This window comes from Heteronotia binoei, chromosome 1 (assembly GCF_032191835.1).
Source record: "Heteronotia binoei isolate CCM8104 ecotype False Entrance Well chromosome 1, APGP_CSIRO_Hbin_v1, whole genome shotgun sequence".
NCBI classification, from domain to species: domain Eukaryota; kingdom Metazoa; phylum Chordata; class Lepidosauria; order Squamata; family Gekkonidae; genus Heteronotia; species Heteronotia binoei.
In genome coordinates this window covers 235,998,861-236,016,113 of record NC_083223.1, presented here as the reverse complement: position 1 = coordinate 236,016,113, position 17,253 = coordinate 235,998,861, and the positions used below count along the sequence as shown (strand labels likewise).

Below are 17,253 nucleotides of genomic sequence, written 5' to 3'. Positions count from 1 at the left end.
TGGGATCCCCTAAAGTTGCCAGTTCGGAAGCTGCTGCTGTTCTTGCAAGATGGCCTGGATAAGGGGTTGGCTACTAATACCCTTCGTAGGCAGGTGGCAGCTATTTCTGCTGTTCGGGGAGCTAAAAAAGGGGGCTCTTTGACATTGCATCCGCATGTTAAGCGTTTTTGAGGGGGGTGTCCCTGTTGAATCCCCCTACTGCACATAGGTTTCCTACCTGGAAGTTAAACGTGGTGCTGAAGGCGTTGTGTCATGCACCTTTCGAGACCATGGCTACTTGTACCCTGAAGGATCTTACCCTTAAGACACTGTTTTGGTTGGGATTACCTCTGCCTGCAGGGTATCCGAGTGGCAGGCCCTGTCCGTGGATAAAGACCTTTGTATCTTTCATGAGGACAGGATAGTGTTGAGACCTGATCCGACCTTTTTCCCTAAAGTGAATTCAGTTTTTTCACCGGTCTCAGGACGTGGTTTTACCCTCATTCTGTCCTAATCCCAAGCATGAGAAAGAGAAAGAATGGCATCGGTTAGTTGTTAAGCGTGCCTTGAGTTTTTATATTAATAGAACCAAGGACTTTAGAAGGTCAGAGTCCTTGTTTGTTTTCTTTAATTCTCCCTCATTGGGAAAATCAGTTACTTCTTCGACTCTAAGCAGATGGTTGGGGCAATGTATTTCTGCAGCATACACTGCATCAGGGTTGGAGCCCCCAGGAGGAATTATGGCTCACTCTTTACGAGGAGCGGCCACGTCTACAGTGTACAAGTCCTTCTCGTCCCTGGAAGGCATTTGTAGGGCAGCCACCTGGAGTTCCCCTCATTCTTTCACCAGGCGTTATGAGGTGGATAGGTGGGCCTCTGCTGAAGCGGCTTTTGGCCGCAGGGTGCTACAACAGGTTATACGTTGAATGTAGTGGTTCCCGCCCGGGGTACATATTGCTTTTGTATGTCCCAACAGTTTCGGACCGTCCCACTACCAGGACCACTGGAGAACGGAAGATTGGAAGCTCTTACCGTGAAGCTTCCTTCTCGGTGGTCCTGGAGTGGGACGGTCCATCCCACCCGGTGTTGTTCCTTGCTCTAGGCGAATAGCTGTGGGAGCTGGTTGTGGAAGGTACTGGGGCACTGATAGCGGAAGTGTCTGTTTGGTTACGGTTACTTCTGCCGTTTGCAGTTCTTAAGATGGCGTTGCATCATTATGGTCTCTGTGTGGTTTATTACCATTCTGCAGAGTTTCTTTTATAGCTGTATGCCGATGGGGGAGCATGGCTTTTCTATGGACTGGAGAGTTCCAACGGAGCGGCCCCTCCCCCAGGCCGGATCAAGCGATCAACGACCCTGTTTCCGGAGGAGGAGCCTACTCCCAACAGTTTCGGACCGTCCCACTCCAGGACCACCGAGAAGGAAGCTTCACGGTAAGAGCTTCCAATCTTCCGATCTCCAGAGTGGTGACCCTCCTCTACCATGGCCTTGAGTTTATCATTTCCCCCTTGGCTGCCTGGTGCTTATGATTGGTTAAAGTAGTCTCCCCAGAATGTATCTCTCAAGGTCTTGACAATTTGCAAAAAGGAAGAAATAGCACTGCAAGGTGTACATCTGTATCCCCTTTTCTCCCTCTCCTGCAGAGGGTAATCTTGAAAAAGGGAAACTGTTCAACCTTCCCCATTGTCTCTTAGCCTCTGGAGTTCTGTCAGAAATCAACTCTTAATTCTTCAGAGGCTCCCTAGATAACCAAGACTCTACTGAGAAACAAAAAGCACTCTTCCATAGATAGAAATTCTCGCCCAAATTGTTGTTGTTGTTCAGTCGCACAGTTGAGTCCAATTCATTGCGACTCTGTTATCACCCAAATTATGGTTACATAATTTTGAAGTATTGGACTTCAGAGCAGTAAAGGAGGAGGAGAAGATTTCTGATAGAGAAATGATTGAACAGCTTCAGTAATCTCCTCCTCTCAGATGATCTCCCATCCTTTATTGTACAGGCCATTGAGAGTTCTGGAGTTCTCTCAAAAGGCACAAGGCCTCAGGTTTACAAGACCACAAAATCCAAAGGGTGGAAAGAAGTTTATACAGATTCTTCACTGTAGAGTATATCTGTGGCATCAACTTCCATCTTTGTTCACCATTATACAATTGACAGTCTTACTTCAACAAGTGGCAGCTGCTTATAGAGTCCAACAACAAAACCTATAATTCTACTGCCATCAGTCTCACTATAAATCAGTAACTAATTTTTAACATCTTCAGTCAAGATACCACCACTTCAAGGAGATAATAAAATACTGAACTTACCTTGAGTATTCCTTCTTGTTGATAGTAAGCACACATCCTGTGTGCTGTCCACTATTGCAGGATGGGTAAATTGTCTGATGGGATCAGAATTACTTAATTTACCATTCAGTTAGCTATATTTTTGTCTTTCTGAACCCTTTTCTCATTAATGTTCTTTTACAGCTAAATATACTGTTTCAGTCTCTTTAAATGAGGTCTGTTCCTTACCATTTTTTCATTTAGTAGTTCAAATTTTTGGCAGGGTCCAGCTTTGGAAGTTTTGAACTAACTCAATAGAGATTTTCCCCAATTGGAAGTTATTTTACTGCTTTAAGAGCACAAAGTACATTGTTCATAACATATAAAACTATATAATTTGGCTTATTTATGAAATTTAAAATATAAATGTTTTAAGTTTGTTCAAACAAAATTGCGGATATACCAAAAACTAGACAGAACACTGTTATACTCTATAATGTAATTTTGTTTATCTTAGAACCCGGAGAAATTTTCTTTGAAAATAGAAACTATTCATTTTGTAATAAGCAAAAGTAGATTCATTGGTTGGGCTTATAAAACACTCTTCACATAATTATAGTACTAATGTCATTTAGCAGATTGGATATGAAGCTGGATTTAGCAATGGAAAATATTAACATCTTTAATACACTATTAGCCACAGCGTATTGTTGGAACTCACTGTCTGGGGCAAGTGATGCTCTGTATTCTTGATGCTTGGGAGGGGCAACAGTGTGAGAACTTCTAGTGTCCTGGCCCCACTGATGGACCTCCTGATGGCACCTGGGTTTTTTGGCCACTGTGTGACAGAGTGTTGGACTGGATGGGGCCATTGGCCTGATCCAACATGTCTTCTCTTATGTTCTTATTAGGGTTGCCAAGTCCAATTCAAGAAATATCTGGGGGCTTTGGCGTGGAGCCAGGAGACTTTGGGGGTGGAGCCAGGACACATTGGGGGTGGAGCCAGGAGCAAGGTTGTGACAAGCATAATTGAACCCCAAAGGGAGTTCTGGCCATCACATTAAGGGGACCGCATACCTTTGAAGTCATTTCCTACTCCCCCCCCCACTTTCTGACAACTTTGAAGTGGGGGGAGGACCTCTAAACTGGGGGATCCCCTGCCCCCACCTGGGGATTGGCAACCTTAGTTCTTATCTTAAATGGTGTATTATGCACACAACTATGTCATACTTACTATGGATAACATTAGTCCCACTGAAAACCATATCCCTGAAAATATGTTGCATATTTCTATAGTATATATGGGCATTTTGACTGAAAATATCCTTAAAACCCATTTCACCTCATATTAGAAAACTGAAAAAAGTCCTGAGGAAGCAGCCAGCAGCTCCAAATGCCCCCTGAAATGCTGCTTTAAGACAAAGGTCTCCTGGGAACAGCATGAGGTGAGAGTTGGTGAAAAATGGCATGAAGCATATAGATTTCAGAGAGCTGATAGAACAGTGATACTCAGTGACCTGGATATCTCATGTGGCTCTCTGACACATCACTTGTAGCTCTTCTGAGCACCATTCCCCAGGTTGGCACATGGCTTTCACTTCGAAACAGAGGGACTGCAGGGTGGCTAAGCTGTGAGCCTCACTGAACTGCATGTCTTGTGCTATGGATGGAAATAGTCTGTCCTCTTCATTAAAATCCCCCCACATACACACACAGCCTCTGCATACTCATCCCAGCACTTGGGCAGCTTACTAGGAAGAGAGTAAACTGGCCACATAGAAGAGAAAGTAAAACCATCACCATACAAGCTTCTTAGGAAAAAAGTAGGCCACGATGGGATAGTGGTAGTTTTATTCCAGGTATATCTTATATTATTATATATATGTGCTCAGTGGGATCATACACGGGCTATGCAGTAGTCATGTATGTGTTTGGGTTGATGGTAATTGCAAATATGGCTCTTTGCAGGCTACAGAGTAACTACCACTGCTATAGAAAGATTGTCTCATATCTTATCTTTTAAGGCATCAGAGAGATCATTGGATATTTAGTCCCTTTATTATCTTTTCCTGTAAGAGAATAATTCATACCAGAATAAAATCTGGAGCCAAGCACATATGTGGCTATTGCTCTAATGTAGGACCATTACCTGCAAGTCATTTCATACTGAAATCTCAACAGCTGAGCCCTTGCACTGTTTCACTTGTTTGCCATGGGACTTTTCTGTATATTTGATGTGTAACTGTTGATGTGCTATACATTTAAATCTCACAAGCTGAAGGTGAGCTTGCTGCTACAACTCAAAATAATGTTATCTCTTAATATATGAACCAATAACTGAATTTTCTATGTGTATAGTTTTACAATGAAGGAAGTCCATTGAAGAAAAGAAAAACCAAGCATAAAAAGTCTTCTGCTTAAGAAACTGCAGAAATGGATCAAATAGTTTGACAGGAAGTTTAATGTGTACATAAGTAGTGGCTGACAGGAACATGCTGTGTGTGCCAAAGGTTCCAGTGATGAAAAACTGAAACGTAGTGCTCACTGACCACAGCATGAGCCCTGACACACAATGTAAATAACCCAGAGATATATGACTGCATTAAGCCAGCAGACTTGTGTATTAACAGCAGTAAATCTACAGCAGCAGAAATGGCTGTCATATGGATGATTTCTGATTAATAAATTTGTAACAGAGGTTTCAAGCTATTTACAAAGGGAATTATTAAAGAGCTTGTTTCTTTGCTTCCAGGGTTGTGTTTGTAGATCCTAGTTTTACTACCATCAAGCTAAAAGCAGAAGATTCTTGTGGTCGGCATCATCAGATCACCTTGAAGTTAAATCCAAAGGTGAATATTTTGACGGTGTTGGGGTAAAATGATGTACATATTAATGACATTTGTGCCTCAAATACGTTGTGCTCTGTTGGAATTGATGTTAACTTGTTTGTCTGCTTAAGTACTTAAATACTTTTGCTGCCAGTTGAAATTTTTGCAACACAGTGGAGACCTGTGAAGGTCTTTGATGTGAGGAAACCAAGCCGCACAAATAGTAAGCACTTCAGCTAGAGGAAATTAGTGATTCTGCTTGTTCTCAAAGCCTTCTGCATTGGTTTGGGAATTCAGTTTCTCTACTCCAGTACGTGCATAGTGAGGACAAGCTGCCACTTGTTTGACTGAGGACAAGCTGCCAAAATTCAGCTTTGTCAGCTGGGAGATCCTTCTGATTGGACTAGGCCCGCTCATGTTCCCTTCCATGGGCCAGGAATCACTTGTCTCAAAATGGATTGGTAGCGCCACAGTCATAGTTCTTCTACATGTAAATTGGGAGCCCATCTCTCCCCCTTCATGATACCATTAATGTAGTGATACAGTTTACTTCAAGCAGAGCCCTCTTATACTTTGCACAAGACTGTGAACCTGCTTTTCTGTCTCTCCACCAGTCTCCCTCCCATGTACAGAATAGAATCTCCATGGCTTGAAATAGCATCAGATTGGGAAGCAACAGGCTACCGAAGTGTTCTAAGTGTGGTGTTGGAGGACCTCTGCTTGCAATGGTTCACCTGGTGACTTTGGGATGTTCCTAGTATGGTAGTGCAGCCAGAGAGGAGAGGATTCTGCTTGAGTCCTGAAACAACTTGCTATTGTTTCAGCAAGTTAAAACAACTAACAGCTTGCAGTTTGTGTGCAGAAAAACTGGATTATAGTCGAGGAAAGGTGAAGGTAGTGTCACAGATGTCACTTTTGGGGAGGCTAGTTAGGCCAGGATCTAGGAACCCATCAGATTATCCAGTTACTTTGGTTGCCAGCCTTTAGCCCATCCTATCTGTTAATAGGATTGTTCTCCTATAGAATAAAAAGTGGGTCTGAAGCTTTGTGTCATTCTTGTGGTCTTTTATTATAAAAACGTATATATCTATAAAAATAAGTGTCAGGTTTTAAGGAACAAGCATGAATAAAAGTACAGCAGACTCTGACATCTATGATGCCCTTGTCCACCAGGTATCTCTGCAGTCTTCAGAGCTAACTCTATGTTTGACTGGGTAGGGAAATCTTTTCTCACTAGAAGATCTATCCCCTTTCTTTAGCCCAAATAGGAGTCTTTGCCTACTTCCCAAACTTCCTTTCCAACTTTTCTGTCTGTGTTAAACTGCTCTCAGTCACTGAATTTCACAGGGAAGGCTTACATCGTTGAAAACCTGATATCAGAATAAAACTTAGCCCATCCATATACATAAAGTGATTGGTGGTGGGGTGATTGGAGCAGTCAGACATGACCACCCTGTCTTGTACTCTAAAATGGTGGTGGAACCTATACACAGGTTTACCATTTCAGCCAGAACATTAAGAAAGCACTTTCAGCATCATGGTATGCCAGTCCTCAGTGGATATTTTTGTTAGCATTATTTTCCAGTTCTTAATCCTAGTAGTATTGCATTGTTCATTAGATATCTTGTGCTGAATGAAATGTTTTCCTACATTTTGTAATCCAAACTTAAGCTCCAGTGAGAAAGACAGGCTATAAATGAATAAATTCACATATCCACAGGAGGAAGTAACATGAAAGCCTGAGGCACCCTCCAAATTTCCTAACTATGATTAGAAAATTTTCAGCATGACATCTGCACCTGGCCAAACAGGAAGAGAACACATTTGTTTCTTAATCACCATTTAAGTAGCCAGTAGTATAGGTAGGAACCATTCTTCCAAAATAAGAAAGCCAACTTTTTGGAGGTAGTTTATAATGTAAATAAATATAAATATCTAGTCTAGGGTTGGCCTGATTTGTTTAACGTAAGAGCCATATAGAATAAACATCGAAGGAAGGAAGGAAAATAGATGGGAGGGGAGAGGTGTAAAGAAAGCAACTTTAACTTGAAATGCATTCTCTAAGCTGCTGGCTGGATTGACTTGGATAAGTAATTTAAAGAGAAATGCCTTCTCCAAGCTGGCTGATGGCAGTGGGGGCTTTGAGAGCGTCACAATATGTGTGAGTCACAGGTGGCTCCCGAGCTGCAGTTTGGCCACACCTGATCTAGTCAACGTTAAGCACATTTCAATCCCAGTAAACCAAATAGATACGTAACCATGGGTTAAGCTCACCCGCTGACCTCAATGGGACTTCAGACACATGCTTAAATCTCCCCCATTGATTTCAGTGGGATATAAATGTTCCTAGCTATGGCTGATCTCCTTGCCACCTTAAATAAATACAACATATAAGCTTCACTGCTCTGGTATTTAATACACATATTGCTGGAAATCAAATTCCCATGTCATCAGGCACACGTTTTATATATTAATTTTCTCTCATGGCAAGTATAAATGCCAGGCACATTTTTAAAAAGGACAAACATAATTGATCCTTTCATCACTATAATCTTGGGAAACAGAATTGATTGATGACCACTAGTTACATCTGGGCAACTTGCATAATCTGGTCACTGTACAGCAAAGCTAAAATACTGTTAGTTCCTTCCCAAACAACAGATTAATGTTAATAACTACTAGTTGCATCTGGACAACTTGCATCATTTGGACACTGAACAGTAAAAGTAATACTCTTAATTCCTTGCCAAACAACAGATTAGCTTTAGGTAAAATAAAGCTACAGGGAATTAGGACGAGAAGAACCGTATTTGCAAATGGCTTGGTTTCTACAAGATTACTACTTAATGAGACCACTAGTGTGAGAGGAATACTTTAATAGATACATCAAAGGCAATGGAATTCCAATCTGTAAATTTCATTAAATTGATACAAAGGAATCAAAATGTTATCACACCTCACAGTCTCAGAATGTTATTATACCTCACAACTCTTCACACAGGGCTAGAAAACAAGGATATCTCAGAGGAGAGAAAATGTGGCATAGAAGCCACAAAGAAGAAACAGGGTTACCTTTACCTATAACTGTTGTTTATCAAGTTGTCTTCCGTGCAGGCACACATACCTCCCTCCTTTCCCCACTGTGGGATCCTCTGCTGTGTGTCCTTCTCCACATCAGGGGAAAGAGGACTGAGGGAGGAGCACTCTCCCTCCCTCTGTCACATGCTAGTTTGGGCAGGAAAATGCCAGCACATACTAGAGGTGCAGGTAGCTTTGCAAGAGCTTAAAACCTTCTCTGTGGCTGACCTGTGCATGCAGTGTTCCATGTGGAATTATACAGAAGCCACAAAGATGAATATCTATTTCTCTTAATCTCTTTTCTCACAATATGGCCTGTAGTCCTCATGTTCTTTCTCCCCATTGCTCTGACATGGCTCCTGGCTGCTGCCATGAACCCTCCCCCCTTGTCTAGCTCCTCTCCAGGCCCCTTATTCTGAGTTCTGCCACTACACCCCCATTTTTCAATGTCTCCAGCGTAACTATCCTACTCAGATCTCCAAGCTTCCTCATCACATTTTCTTTTTGCCTCTCATCAATTCCTTCTTCCCAAGTTCTTCAGAGACATTCACACGTCCACATAACTCTCTCATGGACTAGCCATGAAAGAGACATAAATTGGTAATCTTAATTATCAAATATTTTAGTAACTGTTTGATTAGGACTTGCCATAGTAGATATTTGAAGTGTTTTATTTTGACTTGACAAGTACATTGATTGCCAGCTACCTTTCAGTTTTCCTTTCTGTCTTGCCTTGAATCTATTTGTAATTAATAAAAAAGTTAAACTTTTGACAAACTATTTTTTCCTCATTTTGTTATGGGGAAAATGCACATGTGCGAATGGGCATGCACCTTCCCCCTCTTTCCCTGGATAACAGTACCCTGGAGATTGTAGCCAGAAGAGTAAAATTCAAAGAATTATATCTCCTACTGTCATGGTTGGTCATAGTATGATGCTTTAGAACATTTTGATGTCCTGACTACTCTGGTTTTTGAGAACTTAAAGCTTTCCATTGTATGATAGCCTAGTTCAGCAAATACAAACTATACAGTTTTTGGAGGTCATGCCTGTAGTGCCCTGCCTGCCATTATCTTCCAGGTCTCCCCTGGCTTCCTGGCAGGAGGCTGGCTTGGGGGTCCTGACAGGCGAGGCAACTTAATTGATATTAAGAGAACCAGGCTGGTTCTCTTTATAAGAAGCAGACCACCAGCCAACTCTGCTTCTCCTAAGATATTACATCCATATGCAGTCTCCTTTGCCTAGGTTTAAAGTCCCAAAATTAGACTCTATACAGATAGGTTCCAAGGCAACTGAAAGCTTCTGCAGCCCCAACAAATAGACCAATTCCCAGAGGTCTTTCTCAGGATTTATTAAGGTGCAATAACTTTTACCTTGGTGATTCCACCAATCGTCAGTACAGTTTAAAATACAGTCCAGAAGGTAGGCCAGCTTATATTAGCCCTAAGGCATAACAGCATTCCAAACCAGCCAGCACAAATTCAAGGTCCCCAACAAAATAACAGTAATTTCTGAAGATAAGCCTAAACTTCACCAACAGCCTAACCCTTAGGCTAAGCCCCAAAATTATGAGAGGAATTTCTCCTCTTTTACCCTTATGGGAACCATAGGCAATGATTAGATTCATCTGCCTCCCCTATCTAATCACAAGTTTGACACATGCAATTACCTAGATGGAAATGATCTGGTTTGCAGGGATCATTCTCTCTCTCTCTCGGCTTGGCTTCGCGAACGAAGATTTAAGAAGGGTGCAATAGTCCACGTTTGCTGCAGGCTCGCTGGTGGCTGACAAGACCAATGTGGGACAGGCAGGTCCGGCCACAGCGGCTGCAGGGAAAAGTCTGATTTAGGGTTGGTCCTGTAGCAGTGCGATTCTTCCTCAATCTCCTTTTGTCCTCAAGACCAGCTATGCGTGTGTTCTCAAAGGAAGAGACAGCCTGGTGGATGGTGTGCCTCCATGCTTTGCGATCTGAGGCTAGGTCAGACCACTGGTGATGGTTGATGTGACAGGTGCTAAGGGATTTCTTCAAGGAGTCCTTGTACCTCTTCTTTGGTGCCCCTCTATTTCGATGGCCGGTGGAGAGTTCGCCATACAGGGCAATCTTGGGAAGGCGGTGGTTTTCCATCCTAGAAATATGCCCTGCCCAGCGCAGCTGCGTCTTCAACAGCAGTGCCTCGATGCTGGTAACCTCTGCCCGCTTGAGGACTTCAGTGTTGGTCACAAAGTCACTCCAGTGGATGTTGAGGATGGTGCGAAGGCAGCGCTGATGAAAGCGCTCAAGGAGTCGCAGGTGATGACGGTATAAAACCCACGATTCGGAGCCATAGATGAGGGTTGTCATCACAACCGCTTTGTAAACATTGATCTTTGTGCCTTTTTTCAGATGCTTGTTGCTCCACACTCTTTTGTGCAGTCGGCCAAATGCACCGTTTGCCTTTGCCAGCCTGTTGTCAATCTCCTTGTCAATCTTGGCATCTGAGGAGATGATGCACCCCAGGTAGCTGAACTGCTGGACTGTCTTCAGAACTGATTCACCCACAGTGATGCAGGGAGGGTGATAATCTTCCTGGGGTGCAGGCTGGTGGAGAACTTCTGTCTTCTTCAGACTAACTTCTAGGCCGAATAGCTTGGCAGCCTCTGAAAAGCAGGACGTCATATGCTGCAGAGCTGATACCGAGTGGGAGACGAGTGCAGCATCATCAGCAAACAGTAGCTCTCGGATGAGTTTTTCCATTGTCTTGGAGTGGGCCTTTAGTCGCCTCAGGTTGAACAGGCTGCCATCGGTGCGATAGCGGATGTAGACACCATCGTCCTCATCTAGATCTACTGCGGCTCTTTGAAGCATCATGCTAAAGAAGATCGTAAAGAGAGTTGGCGCGAGAACGCAGCCTTGCTTTACACCTGTGCCTATTGGGAAGGGCTCCGAGAGGTCGTTGCAGTGTCTGACTTGGCCTCGCTGGTCTTCGTGTAGCTGGATGATCATGCTGAGGAACCTTGGGGGACATCCTAAACGTTCCAAGATTTGCCACAGGCCTTTCCTGCTAACGGTATCGAAAGCTTTGGTAAGGTCGACAAAAGTCACATACAGACCCTTGTTCTGTTCCCTGCATTTCTCTTGGAGCTGCCTGAGAACAAATACCATGTCGGTGGTGCTCCTGTTAGCTCTGAAGCCGCACTGGCTCTCTGGGAGGAGTTCTTCTGCAATGGTGGGCACCAGTCTGTTCAGGAGTATTCTGGCAAGGATTTTGCCTGCGATGGAGAGCAGGGTTATCCCCCGGTAGTTGGAGCAGTCTGACTTTTCCCCTTTGTTCTTGTATAGGGTGATGATGATTGCATCGCGAAAGTCCTGTGGTAATTTGCCTTGTTCCCAGCAGGTGACAAGTACTTTGTGAAGTGAGCTATGTAGTACTGTGCCCCCATGCTTCCAGATCTCTGGTGGAATTCCATCAACTCCTGCTGCCTTGCCACTTTTCAGTTGCTTGATGGCTTTAACAGTCTCTTCTAGGGTGGGGATCTCATCCAACTCTGTTTTCACCGGTTGAAGTGGGGTGAGGTGGATTGCTGAATCTTGAACTACGCGGTTGGCACTGAAGAGAACCTGAAAATACTCCGACCACCGGTTCAGTATGGATGCCTTGTCTGTGAGGAGCACTTGGCCGTCTGCACTATGCAAGGGACTCTGAGCCTGATATGATGGACCATATACTGCCTTCAGGGCTTCGTAGAACCCTCTTAAATCACCAGTGTCTGCACACAGCTGGGTTCTCTCTGCAAGCTTGGTCCACCACTCGTTCTGAATGTCTCGAAGCTTGCGCTGGAGGTTGCTACATGCAGCGCGAAAGGTTGCTTTTTTCCCAGGACAGGAGGGCTGAGCAAGATGTGCTTGGTAGGCAGATCTCTTTTTTGCCAGGGATCATTAAGGAGAATCCAAATGATCTACCAACAGCCTAAGTGATTCCAGCTGAGGGCTAGGCTGCTGCAAGCACTAACCCCAAGCTCTAAATTTGCAAACTAAAATTTCAGAATAAGTGACCCCAGTCACTACATCCTTCCCCTTAAATGAAATTTGAGGGGTACAAATCCCAAATTTCATTATACAACTGGAGAGAGGATGCCCTACATAATACAAGCAATACCCTACCTTTAATACATAACAAAATCATCATAAAAATAAAATACAAAGTTTTAAAATACAATTGCTTCAAATTACAAGTAGTTATACACTCAAATATTCAGAATTAAACACACCACAACAGTTACTCTTCCAACTGGTAAACCCTAGATAGTACCTCAGCAATGAGATTTTTCTTTCCAGACACTGCCAATATTCAGCTAGGCTTCAAGCAGATCCCAGGTGCAAACAAAGTTTCACCCTTTGGCAAAACTTCAGCCTTCATAGGCACACTCTGCAAGGGGGTAGGCAGAGAATCCTGATCAAGCCCCACCCTCTGGCAAGCTTCACAAGCCTGCACAAATTTTTGAACAGACTGAGCAATTCATAAGAACATAAGAGAAGCCATGTTGGATCAGGCCAGTGGCCCATCCAGTCCAACACTCTGTGTCACACAGTGGCCAATATATACACACACATACACACACACACATATACTGTGGCACCCCAATAAAAATGCTGGGAGATCTTTTCCAAGGTCTTTTTTTACTCCAACGTGACCTCCCAAGCCACTCAAATGTGCCGATTGTAGCACCTTGGCCCTATAAGCTGCAGGAACCACCAACTGTTTCCGAAGGCCAGTCCCAGCAACAGAACCCTTAGGCCAATACTGTTTGTATAGGGAACCCTACTCCCATGGCAGTTGTTCTGAAGGGGCAGATGCCTTAAATTGTTCATGGCACATTTCCAAAGTAGGGTCAGTCTGAACAGCCAACTTAAAGGCTGCCCTATCCTAGCAGAGGAAGCAGAGGAAATTTCACTTTCAGCCTCTCCCTGCACATTCTTTTTCTATCTGACACAGGGGCTGCTCACTTTTGATTCTCCTACACACAAACATAAACTGGTGTGTGTGGCGGGGGGGGGGGGCGGGCTCCTGTCTGGGAATACCTTTGAATTTTCTTCCTGCACTTGCTTCATGCATAGTTGCTTATGAGGGTAATGGTTTTAGCAAGGTATAAATGTATTGCATAGCCCTGAGAGGTCAGTTTTAACAAAGAGTGTCTTGATTGTGAACATGAAGCTCAATTAATAAAAGCCTTATTTGAATTATATCAAAGAGATGGAGTTAATGAGAACTACACAGAACTTGACAATCATTAATTGATTTGTTCAGTTTAAATGCTGACTTTTCAGCATATCGGTACATTTATGGAATTCATAAATACCTTCATTTTCTGTAAGAAAAATTTGTAGCATACCCAATAGAATTTTAGACTTCTGCACTCTGTGCTACCATAGCAAATATACCTTAATTTTTGCCATCTGAGTGGTAGCAAAAAATAAAAGTTGAAGGTAGGAAAAAATTCTGTAGTAAGCAAGAAATTATAGTATTTGGACATGAAACACTCAAAGAGTTACAATACCTGGGGCTTACCAGCATATGAATACTAAGTTAATTTTTGTAATATTGAAATTGCTCAATTCTTCATTGTAGGATCATTAAATGCATCACAGCATGTCAAAACTATTCACATTTAAACAAGTTGTGCTTAAAATGTTGTATACAATTAAGTATTTATAGAAACTGTCATTATCTAATGTTGTAGATCAGGGGTGTTGAAAGTGCGACCTGCGGGACACAGTTGATCTGCCCAGGGCTTTAATCTTTTCTCCCTCACACACTTCCTGTCCTCGTCCTTTGAATTAGGCTGCTATAGTTTCCAGCGCCTTCTGCCTTGGCTTTTCAGCAGAAAACTCTTCTGGGCTTGCAAAGCTGCAAAGAAAATGTGGAATCGATTGCTTTATGCATAGTTGCTTATGAGGGCAACTACTCTGGAGCAATCTATCTGGGCACAGAGACCTTAATGGAAAATCCATTCCGCATTTTCCTTGCAACTTTGTCTGTGCTGCAATGTATTTCAATGGAGTGGAGCTCATTTCACTTTCCAGCATTTGTATGGCCAATTGAAGATGTTGCTTGTTGGAGTTGTTTCTTTGGAAATAAAGGCTTGATGCTTTGAGCCAGCTTGTGTCTGCTGAATAGACCTGAGAACCGGTGCCTAGTGAGTACTCTAACCTGGGAACCCACAGCCAAAGGGATATTACACTGGAGAGCTGTTGCCAATCTGAGTAGATGGGGGTGGGGTGAGGGGAGAAGCTTACAGTGCCTAGCCACTTCATGTTTTCCTAGGCTCAGAACATTTTATATTTTTAGTTACTGCTGTGATCCTTGTGCTTTTTCTTGATGTTTATTTTGCATTGCCAAATCCCACTATACCCCCCTTTCCATTTAAAAAAAAATTGCAAGAGCCTTAAGCATATTTGCATTTTAAGTTTAAAAAATACCTTTAATTGTGTTTGTGTCCTTTATAAAGTTTATATCTCCACTACCTGGCATTGCATTTTATAACATGCATGGCCCAGCCCCACAAAGTCCCATTTATATTAGATCCAGCCCTTGTAACAAATGAGTCTGTAGATGGTCTTATATAAACACATTCATACTACACATTCTAAGTAAAACCTTTGATATAATGTTAAGTCTTTTGCATTTGGTAAGAAAAATTATGATTGTATCTGTGCAAATTTTTTCACAAGGCTGATGGATTTCCATTTTATACGGCTAAATGTGGTGCCTTCCATGGAGACAGATCAAGATGGGTAGCTGCATTAGACTGTCTGTAGCAGCAGAAAAAAGCACAAGCCTGAAGAAGTGAGCAGTGACTCAACAAAAGCTCATAACCTTCCACAAATTTTGTTAGTCTTTAAGATGCTGCTGGACTCTTGCTCTTTTCTACTTCTACAGACAGACTAAAATGGCTACTCTTCTTGAGTAAAACTTGTTTTATTTCTCTCATTCCAAAAAGAGGTGGAATAATTATTTCAGCATTCCTTCATTTCCCCTACTTTTCCCCTTTTTCACTTTTTTGAGTGAGAAAACCCTTGCCCTAAGAAACATTTCACTCACTCTTGCCCTGATATGGATAGCCCAGGCAAACCTGATCTCGCCAGATCTTGGAAGCTAAGCAGGGCCAGATCTGACAAGTACTTGGAAGGGAAGACCTTCAAGAAATACCATGGCTGGGATCCAGAGGCAGGCAATACAAAGCCACCTCTCTGAAAAATTTCCTAGCCCCACTAGGGTCGCCAGAAGTCACCATGACTTCCAAGTGTGCAAGCACATAAGTACACACAAACACAAAAATACTATTTAAAATATAAAGAAGCATTTCACTCCTCCTAAGTTATAAAATATTTTTTTTCCCTTGGGGGAGAGCTAATGGGGAAAAGCACCTTTTTCTCCTGAATCCTTGCCCCCAGTCATCTGTATCTCTACACCTAACCCAAACTTTATTTCTTTCACATTCAAGAAGTTTATATGCACAGGGATGTTCTAACCAAGACTTTGTGGCTGGCGAGGATTTTTGGTGGTGGTAGTGCTCATCTGCTTCAGCTGAATTGCCCTAACCCCTCCCTCTCTTCACTTTATAACTTGTTTGAAAGTCATTAGTGTAACTGACTGAAAAGAGCATGATAAAATGGCAAAGCGTAAGAGCTTTTGCAAGCCATAAAAGTTTCCTTTAAAAACTGGAAGTATAGCAGGGAACATAAACCATGGTAGCTGTAATAAAATATAAGTGTAAATTTGAATACCAAGTAGCCAGAGAAATAAAATAAATTTAAGTGTAACATAGGTGAAGAGCAGGTGTGAGAATCAAGGAGAGATTACCAGAAGCGGATATAAAGTTATAAGAGAAGCTAAACTTCATTACCATAAAAGCCAATTGGACGTGGTCTACTACTGAATTAAGTTTAGCAGGGTCCATAGCATTAGAAAACAAAGTAGGAAAGATAATACATTCAGAGTAATAGGTGGCAGGTATTCAGGATTAATGTTGGGTGGATTCATTTAGAAAGGTTTAAATTGTATTTATATTTAACCTTACTTCTGCCTAACACCTCAAATATTCATGTGCTGTTTCTTAATCACAAGTTTCATTAAAGTGGATTAGGAGAAAGGTAGTAGTATTTTCCTCTATGCTCCTGTTTATCTATCCTCCATATCTTATGTTCTAGGTTGTGTTCAGTTACATACATCCTGTTTTTATCAGTGGGTCTTGGATGTGCATAAAGGGAGGTCTTTTAATGATTGAAATCAATGGAAATCTCACTCTTAAGATATTCACTTTACCATCATTGGTTTCCTTACCCTAGCTTTGAAGAAATGTATACGGCAACAATAATAGCTATGTACATTTCAATAGCACTGGAAGACTGGCTGTGGTGATAGTTTTATACAGATTATATATAATTTGGGGTCAGAGCTGGCAAGTGTCCTACAGATGTTCCTGACTAAGACAATATCCTTCTGTGTTTGAAATTTGATAACATGCATATACCTGCACACAGGGAAAGAGTTAAAGGTAGAATTGTCAACTCTGTGTTTCACTGTGGGGAACTAATGTAATTGTTTGACATCCTAAGATAAACTGATTGGTTCAAACTGTATTTATCCACCCCCCCCCCCCCTTCTAATTTGGATTTATTTAACCTATTTTTGGTTATGTATATTTGACAAAAATTATAAGTAAAAATGATTTAGTAATTTTTCTCTTCTCCCCTTACAGTTTCCCACAGAACCTCCAGATTGTCTTGTGGACTTGCCAGTTCAGTTCAGTGTTTCAGTCGATGCACAGGTACATACCTTTTGAAAGCATCTTTGTGTAATACAAAGTTTATGTAACAAAATATAGAAAAATGTATGAGCTTATTTTCCTTTTCATTCTGTGAGAAAAAAAGGATAATTGACTGAATCTCTAATTTAGTATTAATAGACTAGGATCCAAAGAACTATGGAATTAGCTCAAAGATTCACTTGTTCACTTCCAAAGTAATATTTCCTATTACTTGTTCCCTGCCTCATAGCAAACTGCTTTCGAAAGTGAAGGGAATTCAAAAGTTTTGGTACTGTGAGAGGGGAGGAAG

The 17,253-nt window shown here is 42.1% G+C and overlaps 1 protein-coding gene across 3 annotated transcripts in view; it reads left to right on the top strand.

Annotated features, from left to right (window-relative positions):
- The window catches only part of FANCL (FA complementation group L), a 70,637-nt gene that overhangs the window by 32,368 nt on the left and 21,016 nt on the right, over positions 1-17,253 (top strand). For 2 of the 3 annotated variants that reach the window (XM_060249532.1, XM_060249542.1), the window contains 2 exons: positions 5,002-5,098; positions 16,896-16,964. In XM_060249532.1, coding sequence (XP_060105515.1) covers positions 5,002-5,098; positions 16,896-16,964 — 166 coding nt within the window. The remainder of the gene's footprint in view (positions 1-5,001; positions 5,099-16,895; positions 16,965-17,253) is intronic. The other variant, XM_060249551.1, reaches the window with a different exon arrangement.